General features: G+C 53.2%; 1 protein-coding gene across 10 annotated transcripts in view; it reads right to left on the bottom strand.

The window, feature by feature from the left end:
* Positions 1 to 537: 537 nt before the first annotated feature.
* Positions 538 to 9492, bottom strand: part of SLC35E2B (solute carrier family 35 member E2B) — a 30628-nt gene continuing 21673 nt past the window's right edge. For 6 of the 10 annotated variants that reach the window (XM_077763902.1, XM_077763901.1, XM_077763904.1 and 3 more), the window contains 3 exons: positions 9360 to 9432; positions 6810 to 7049; positions 538 to 4707 (listed from right to left, as the gene is read on the bottom strand). In XM_077763902.1, coding sequence (XP_077620028.1) covers positions 4240 to 4707; positions 6810 to 7049; positions 9360 to 9432 — 781 coding nt within the window. In that variant the 3' untranslated portion in view covers positions 538 to 4239. The remainder of the gene's footprint in view (positions 4708 to 6809; positions 7050 to 9359; positions 9433 to 9492) is intronic. The other 4 variants (XM_077763910.1, XM_077763909.1, XM_077763908.1 and 1 more) reach the window with 4 other exon arrangements.

Here is a 9492-nt window from a genome sequence, read left to right as displayed (position 1 = left end):
GGCCCCGCCCGCCGCAGGCTCGGCCCGCACGGGGGGGGGCGGTGCCCGGGGCGCGTACGTCACTTCCGGTCCGGGCGCCGTCCTCGCGGGCCGCTCGGAGTTTGGGGCTGATGCCACCCGTGTTGCTGCAGTTGGCGCCGAAGGTTCGGCCCGGGTTCTAGAAGAGCGTCCCGTCTCGCCACCGCGTCCCCCTCCGCGGCCTGAAAGGGCCGCGGGAACGTGGTGAACCAACGAGCTGCAGCCCAGGGAAGACGGTGGGAGACCGACATTCGTCCGCGTTACCTGGATCTGAAGTGGGAAATCCGGAATGTGACAAATTCGGGCACAAAAGGGGCCAGTGGCGTTATTTCTTTTCCTCCCCACGATGAAATGTTTACTTTCTGAACCCACACTCTTACTCTGCTTCCTGAGCCCTTGGTGACAGGGAAACCTTCATTCTTTTACACTCTTCAGGCTGAAATCGGCGAAGGCGACAACCCCCCTCCCGCCCCGCGACCATTTCAGTAGCACAGACTCTCCCGATTCAGCGAAGACAGCGACAGCGGGCACGGTAACGTTTATTGTACTTTTGGAGAACCAGAGTCCTAGGTAGTTGCTACCACGGTGGCTTAATTTAGACAAAAATAGCCAAGAGGCGTCAGTTTATTACCACAGCAGACGTAACAGTGACTCACTAAATTACTTAACATCCATTTTCTAGAAAGTACTGAGCTACCCAAAGACTGAAACAGGTGAAATCCAAGAACACTATACACACTTTGTACAATGCACGTGCGGTTCTCCACAGTTTTGTTTGGTATGAAGCAGATGTCACTTGGTTCTTACGTAGCTAACTACTGATAAAATTTCAAGTTTTTCAGTGTGGGGAAGTCACCTGTGACCCTCCTCGTGGATCCCATAACACTCCCTGGGCAGGTTCAGACACAGCTCACACATCTGCAAAGACTGGAAATCACCAATCAGGTGAATGCAGGTTTTACTCAAAACAAAAAAGGACAAGGAAAGATTCTATCAGTTAGGACAGTTTCCACTCCGTCCGGAAATCTGGTCATGGATCCAGTGGCCATCAAACTCCGAATCAGAACCCTCAGGAAAACTGGAGGAAACCCTTCAAGGACAGCAAAGTTGAAGGTCTTCCTCCTGAGTTGGAGGGTGGTCAGCACCACCTCACCTCTGCTCTTGGCTCATCAGCCAGGACACAGGGAAATAGGCAGATTCACCAGGGGAGCTGGGACATTATTTGTAAACTAAGGAAATGAAGAGGCCTCAACTAGAGCATGTATGGATTTTGTGAAAGAATAAAGCCCTTAGTATGACATTGGTCAGAGGCAAAAAGAGAAGAGTTCTATCTGCAGTAGCATCCTTGTTTAATTTTTCCAACCCAGGGAAACTGAAAATACTCCAGGCCTTAGGAAAACACATCGCCCAGACAGATGTAAAGAGCCATGCTATCCATCTGTCCTATCTACCGGCCTGCCCAAGTGACCACTCACAAGCAAAACCCACTGGTTTCAGGAAAATGATTTCCAGCATGGGCTGCAAGCACAACTCCACTGGATTCTTTGTGCAGTATTTTCCCACTTTGGATTCAGCATGTCTTTTTTTTTCAAATTAAAGACACATTTTTGGGTTGTGCAAGAATATCCTCAGCTTTCCAGGGCAGATTATTTTAATAATGATAAGCAGGAAATTATGACTACTGAAATTAAAACCAAAAAAGAATCTTTTTATGCTCTTCATAGTGGAAGTTTCCTTGAAAGGCAGACATATGTACATTTGGAAGTATCAATGTAGATAAGCAGATGAGCCAATGTGATACCTGTTTGAGGTGTTTCTTTACAAAGGCACGGACAGTGACCACGGACATAGGAAATGACCCATGTAAGTGACAACACCCAGTGTCAACAATGAAACAAGCATGTCTGCAACGTACTCTAGTATTCTAAACACACTATAAACACTACTACACAAGTTAATAGAAAAACAGATTATCTGTACATTCATTAAACAAATGGCCAAGACAGGCCATGGGTTTGTCTCCTGGCAGGGCTGTCCTGGAAATGCAGCTTCAGGGTGGAGACATAGAAGAAGGAATGTCAGCCCCAGGCAAGGGCAGTGCTGGCCACAGCTTGTGTTCTTAGGAAATGTTTCAAAAGCAGTTTTGTTGGAAACGACCTCATTTGCTAATAATTTAGGAAAATCTTCATTTTGTCTCTGATCCAAGAATTTGGAAAATCAAAACCGGCAGAAAACCACGTGTGACAGGAGGCGGCGCACATGTGGTGTGCAGGGTACTTGGTTCCACAGGAGACGCGGACCTGGGTCCCTAACGAGGCTCGGAAGCAGGTGCTGTCTATCTGGTCACTGAGAAGACGACGTCTGTGAGGCCAGCGTGACAGTCTTGCAACAGGATGACCACAGATGTGTCCCTATCTCTGCTCACGTCCCGTCAGCAGCTGGTCGCAGCAGCCACATTGTTGAGGGCAGAGGCAGGGCCCCGTGGAAGCTGTCCTTTCCCACTGGGCCTCACAGAGCCAGCGCATCCCGCTGCCCAGGCCGCCTCCAGTGAGTCCTCTTCGGTGTTATTTGTGGAGGAAGCATGTTTTTTGTGAAGGAAGCAGAGAGGAAAGGGGATAGAAACCTGGGGAAAGTCTCAGGAGAAACATCTTCACAGTGGAGGTGAGCTTGGCATGCAGGCGAACACACACCTGCCTGTCCTCTGGACACAGGAAGTCCGCTTCAGAAAAAGGGTATAGTTTTAAAGGCCTCAGTTTAACCCATCATCATGGCAAACTTTTTCAAGTAGGCAGAACTTAATGAGACTTAATTATTGCTCTTTGTTTCCAAGAGATTTGATCTCCAGGCGGGCCTTTTTATACATTTTCCTGTTGACAAGCCAACTGGAAAACCAGAGAAAAGATGATGGGAGCCAAGGACCTGAATGACGGGGGTGGGGGTCAGATGAGGGAACCATCCATGCCTGAAGCGCTCGTGTTGGCTGGTTCACTCAGCCGCAGCGGGCAGGCCGTGTGGCCGACTTCATCCTCCCTGTTGGGCTGCACGTGACACGTCCCAGCGCTTGAGCCTGGTGCCGCCGAGAGGCACTAAAGCCTGGCTGGCAGCGGATGTCCCCCGAACAGAAGCCTCACCAGGACGGAGGATGAGGAACAGGGTGAAGAGGTCAGGGGCTTCGACCCGACACCGGGCTCGGACGCCCAGCGTGGTGGGTCCATCGCTCTAGGAGGTGAGAGCCAGGCTGAGCCGGGCTGTGGGTTCGGTACGGGTTACCTGCCGTACAGGATGCCTTCCAGAAGCCACCCGCGCCTGGGTTTCCTTCTCTAAAAACTTCGCAGTCGTTTTAAATGCAGTGTGACAAAATCTGTAAACATTCCACAAGTTCTTCGCAGCCCTCCCGCCACTTGTTCATTCATGAGAGAAAACCTTAACACCCTTGTCCTGGAGGCCAGGTACGGTGTGGCTCCTGACCCTGCTGAGTGATGACAGGGGCACCTGCAGGGAACCACTCAGAACAGCCTGTTAGACACAAAGGCCCCGAGAACAAGAGGGAGGGTCAGCATAGCCCCATCCTGAGTTCAACACCACAGACGGCTGTCCTCCACCCCCGGGACCAGCAATCCCCACAGCGGGGGCCCTGACGGACGCCCCGGCCACAGGTGAGGGTTGGGATTCTGGGGGGGTGGAGGGCCCAGTGCAGTGGAGACCCTGAAAGGGGTGGGGCACCTCCCTTCTGCAAGTGGCCTTTCCCTAAGTGGTGTCGGATGCTGGCAGCTTCGGGGCAGGAAGGCAAGGCCCCTACATCCTGCCCTCAGCAGCAGGGACCCGGATTTCTGTGCCCATCTGATCTCTCGCCACTCTCCTAGCCCTGTGGTCCCTCGGCTGCTGTGGCCTCCGGCCCTTTGTCTCAGCAGAGCAGTCTCCCCAGATGGCCTGAGAGCTGAGTGTGCCCTCACAGGCCTCTGATGGCCGACACCGGGAAGCTGAGCGCTCTGCGCTGGCCCCGAGCAGCGGGCAACGGTGCCTGCTGGCACCTGGACGCAGCTCTCGCTTCACAGGGGTCCCCAGTACCTGTGACACATGGAGGGAATGAGGGCCTGGCCTGGCTGCACCCAGACCTGCGTGCTGGTGACAGGGTGCACGGGCCAGCTGGGAGTCCCAGCCCCCTCCATGTGCTCAGTACAGGGTCAGCAGGAGGCAGATTTCACATTATTTGGCCGTGGCTCAGCAGCAGCTGACTCTGGTTCCACCCCAGGAGCCAGACATCTGGGATCCCTTTTCGAGCCCCCACTGGCTTTCGCTGAAAACCCGAAACAGGAGCAGAGAAGGTGGCACATCCCTTAGCCTCCTGCACCCCACTGACCCAAGGAGGCCGGGTGTCTGCATCGGTGAGGGGGGACAGCAGCAGTGGACAGCACCTTGGGGCCCCCGGCACCTGCGGAGGCTTCCAGAGCTCAGTGGTGCACTCTCGTGTCCTTGGTGGTCAGTGGCTCCACTTCGTCCTCCGGCGTTCGGCTGGCGGCGACAGCCAGGCTCTGCATGGCCTCCCGCTGGCGCTGCTTGGCTTTGTTGTAGAGCAGGACGCCAGCCGTCACCAGGATGGTGCCGATGGCTGACAGGCTGGTGACTCTGTTGCCAAACACGATAATACTGAGCCAGATGGACAAGGCGTGCTTCACTGTGCTGGCGACACTGCAATGACAGGGGGTTACGGCCCGCGCTTGGCCCGCCGCCCGGCCGGCACAGGCCAGGGGCTCCCTTGCCGGCTCCCTCCTGCTTTCTTGTCATTAGCAAAAATGTCAAGTGGAGACAGAGGAACATATTATAATGAGCAGCCATAGTCCCGTCTTCTAGACTTAATTAACATTTTGCTTTATTTGCTTCATCATTTTTTTTGGACTGAAATACTTTTAAGTAAATTGTAGACATGAGATTCTACCCCAAATAGTTCAGCTTGCCGTCTAAAGAACAAGAGGGCGTCGTGCACACTTACAGCAGGGACAGCACTGCGGCGAGGCCTGGACCCCGTAAAAATGAAGTCAGAGTGGAACACCCTGGAATGTTAGCAGTGCTAGTGTCATGGGATAACGCATAACTTCCTCTTTACTTTTGGAACTGTTCTGCCTTTTCCCAATTTCCTGTAATGAGTAACTATTGCTCTTCTGATATGAATAAAACACACACAAAAAACTATTTTCTTTAAAAAGAATTGGTTTTTTGGGGCGCCTGGGTAGTTCAGTCGGTTGATCGTCCAACTTTAGCTCAGGTCATGATCTCACAGTTCAGGAGTTTGAGCCCCGCGTCGGGCTCTCTGCTGGCAGCTCAGAGCCTGGAGCCTGCTAGGGATTCTGTGTCTCCCTGTCTCTCTGCCCTCCCCTGCTCGTGCTCTAACTCTCTGTCTCTCAATAATAAATAAACATTAAAAAATAAAAAAAAGAATTGGTTTTCTGCTTTTTGCCTTTCGTGAACCATCGCTAATGATCACTGAAAGACAACATTTCAGGAGTATCTGGAAATAATTCCCGGCCCCAAACGGAACCCAGGACATAGGAGAGAGACAGTGACCACCATGGGCTTCAGAAGAACTTAGAAATCACGGCCGTTCTCAACATTCCCGCAGACCCTTCCCGTTCAAGACCCAGGAGATGGGAGGGTCGCACGGGTCGTACTCAGGGCACCATGCCGGTGCCACTTGGGCCTGCGTGTGGCGGTGCTGCCCCTTGACTTCTGAGCTGTAGAATGTGGCCGGTGCGCAGCACGGCTGCTGTGCTGACTTGGGCCAGACCCATGTGGGTGGGAGGAGTGGTGAGAGCCACCCCAGAGAGGCCGTGGGGACACAGAGGCATGGCTGGCGCGGCTCGACGAGCCTTCCAAGCAGTGTGGTTCTGTGAGGCCACTTCTCAAGTTAGAAAAAGAAAGGTCCCCCTGACGTACATGACACGATGTGGGCAAAGCTGATGACACAGACTTCCAGGCCTCCCGGAGGCGTCGGCTCGTGCTTTTCTGCTCGCTACTGACAACTGTCCAGGCAGGGAATAGCGCTCTCGTTAAACTTCTCCCGTTACCGAAACGAAGAGAAGCCAGTGAGGCCTCTGGCTCACCTCAGTCACCAGAGCTGTGCCTCCAACAGGGGAGCCAATGGCCATGTGCAGCTACTCAAATTTAACGCGTTTAAGGGGCGCCTGAGTGGCTCAGTCGGTTAAGCGGCGGACCTTGGCTCAGGTCATGATCTCGCAGTTTGTGGGTTCAAGCCCCACGTTGGGGTCCATGCTGACAGCTCAGAGCCTGGAGCCTGCTTCAGATTCTGTACCTCCCTCTCTCTCTCTCTGCCCCTCCCCTGCTCACGTACTGTCTCTCTCTCAAAAATGAATAAACATTAAAAAAATTTTTTTGAATCGCTTAAAATTAGATAAAATCAAGAATTCCATTCCTTATTGTACTCACTACACTTGAGGTGCCCACCACCTGAGGCACATGGCTCCCCCACTGGACAGCCCAGAAGCAGAACATTCCAGCTTCACAGGCAAGTCCACGGACATGCTGTTCCGCACAGAAAAATACCTGTACCGCTCCAAACGCTTGCCGTGCTAACGTGTAGATTCCTGGTGGGGAGTCTGGCACACTGTATTTCAAGCAGCACCAAGACAAAACAGCCTGGTCATCACAACACAGGGCCACAGTCCTCACCCTAGCATTTTACAGTCATAAATGCCCTTTGTAAAAACACCTGGATTTAGATTCTCCTCCGCAAATGAGCTGGATACACTTTGTGTCCGGGAGGTCACCGTGCTCACCTGAAAGTGACGGGGGAGATCTTGCCCATGAGGGCATAGGCCGTGACACTCTGCAGGTGGAAGAGGACGCCGTCCATCAGCAGCAGCAGCACGACATCCTGACTGTAACTGAAGCTCTTCCCGCTCCTCCCAGTCACCGGCAGGTCCTGTGTGCCGGAAGGGAAACGACGCCCTGTGGGGGCCTGTCTTCCTTCTACTGATCACCCTCAGGAAAGCACGGGGCCACACGTGCCCAGTGACCTGGGTAAATGAACTGATGTTGAGGAGTGCTCTGAAAGTAGCCTTCTAGGGGACAACCAAACCACTAACCAACATTTTGAACATGCGACCAACAGACCCATGAGAACGTGCTCAACATCACTGATCACCAGGCAGATACAAACCAACAGCACAATAAGGCCACCTCATGCCCACCAGGATGGCTGCCACCAAACACAAAAAGTCAGAGGCACCCAGGTGGCTCAGTCGGTTAAGCGTCTGACTTAGGCTCAGGTCATGATCTCACAGTTCGTGGGTTTGAGCCCCGCGTCGGGCTCTGTGCTGACTGCCAGCTCAGAGCCTGGAGCCTGTTTCAGATTCTGTGTCTTCCTCTCTCTCTGACCCTCCGCTGCTCACGCTCTCTCTCTCTCTCTCTCTCTCAGAAATAAATAAAACACTTAAAATATTTAAAAAAGTTAAATTAAATTAAAAAATAAAATAAAAATGACAAGTGCCGATGAGGATGTGGAGCAGCTGGAGCCCTGAGCACGGCTGGAGGGGACGTAAGATGTGCAGCCGATGTGAAGACAGTCTGACTGCTGCTCAGAAAGGTAAACAGAGAACTACTGTGAGAACCAGCACCCCCGCTTCTGGGTACGTGCCCCAGAGAACTGAAAGCAGGGTCTTGAACTGGTGTGCACACACCCACGTTCACAGCAGGACGGGCCACAAGAGCCGAGATGTGGGAGGAACCCAGGTGTCCATTAACGGATGGATGGACGAACAAAACGTGGTCCCAAAACACAACAGGTATCAGCCTTAAAAAGGAGGAAACGCTGGCCCCTGCTACGCCATGGACAGACCTTGAGGTCCTCATGCACAGTCAAATAAGCCTGTCCCCAAAGGACAAATCCCACAGGATTCCACTTACATGAGGGACCCAGAGTCATCAGATCCACTAGGACAGAAAGCACAGTGCAGGTGCCAGGGGCTGAGGGGGGCGGTGAAGGAGTTCGCAAATATGCCACTTTGGCATCAGGAATTTTGGGGGCTGAAGACCCTTAACAGTCAGCAGGAGCAAGAAGGGCTCTGAGTCCCTTTCTCTCCCCGAGAAGCAGGGACAAAGGCCCACGTGGAGGAGGCCCACGCAGCAGGCGGGAAGAAACGCGCTCATCGCCAGGGACCCGGGTCCGGCGGACCTCGTTCGGGTGGCCCTCATCCGCCTGCACCCCCCACACGGCCTACTCTTCCCAGTCGCCTCTCCCTGCTCAGCCTGGCACACGGGCGCTCCGGTCTTGGTGCCTTCATGAGGCTCCCGTGTCACATAAAGCTTGTGCTGATCAGGCTGTGGGCTTGTCCCCCGAGAATCGCCCAGCCGGCCGCCCCACAGCACGGAGAGGTGAAGTCTCGCTTCCCCTCCGGGGGAAATGGGGAATTCACGTTTAACAGAGACAGAGATTCAGTCTGAGATAATTAAAGTCTGCAAATGGATGGTGAGGATGGTTACATGAGTCCGTGAACATGCTCGACATACACTTTAAAGTGGTTAGAATCATAAATTTCACGTTTACGTAGATTTTTCCACAGCACACTTTTAGATATGTACATTCTTTTAATGGTTCCAATCCCAAAAGTGTATCCCAGAAAAACACCTTTTTTTAAAAAAGGTAATTTGATTTATTTATTTTAAAATTTTCTTTAAGTTTATTTATTTTGAGAGAGCGAGGGGAAGAGAGAGAACAAGTGGAGAAGGGCAGAGAGAAGGAGAGCCAGAATCCTAAGCAGGCCCCGAGCTGTCAGCACAGAGCCTGATTTGGGGCTCTAACTCACAACCCTGGGATCATGACCTGAGCTGGGATCAAGACTCAGACGCTTAACTGACTGACCAGGTGCTCCCACCCAGGAAAAGCACCTTTCTCTGCTAAAGACACAAGAACTTCCTGTTCCAGGTGAAATGCACCAGGCAGTCAGGTGTCTGTCGAAGTGGCGGTGACGAATCAGGGTACAGCCAGGCTCCGGAGCACAAGTATAGGACAGAATAGTGTTAAAAAAAAAAAAGAAAAAGAAAAAAGGTCTGCACGGACACACGTGCATTTATAAGACTGGTGGGATCACACTACACGCACGTGTGTCTGAGTGTATTTCTAGCCACGCAGACCCGTCTGGAAAGGGCTTTGGAGGAATGGGCCCAGACGGACCTTCTCTCTCGTTCACGCACTCCTGCCCTGCAGGCTGCCCTGGGCAGGAATGCGTGACTTTAAAATAATAATAGGGGCGCCNCCGACGCCACCGCGCCACGAGCTACCCGCGTGACCCAGAGAGCCCGGGCGCCGGGCGGCACCTGACACTCACCAGGAAGAAGGCCCAGGCGGGCACCAGCATGACCACGGCGGCCGCGCTCGTGTAGAACTGGAGCTCCGTGGCCCTGCAGGGGCGACACCCGCGCCTGGCGCTCTCCCCGCTCAGAACCCAGCACTCACCCTGA

Source organism: Crocuta crocuta, unplaced genomic scaffold (genome assembly GCF_008692635.1).
Source record: "Crocuta crocuta isolate KB4526 unplaced genomic scaffold, BGI_CrCroc_1.0 scaffold13, whole genome shotgun sequence".
NCBI classification, from domain to species: Eukaryota; Metazoa; Chordata; class Mammalia; order Carnivora; family Hyaenidae; genus Crocuta; species Crocuta crocuta.
This window is presented reverse-complemented; position numbering and strand designations above follow the sequence as displayed.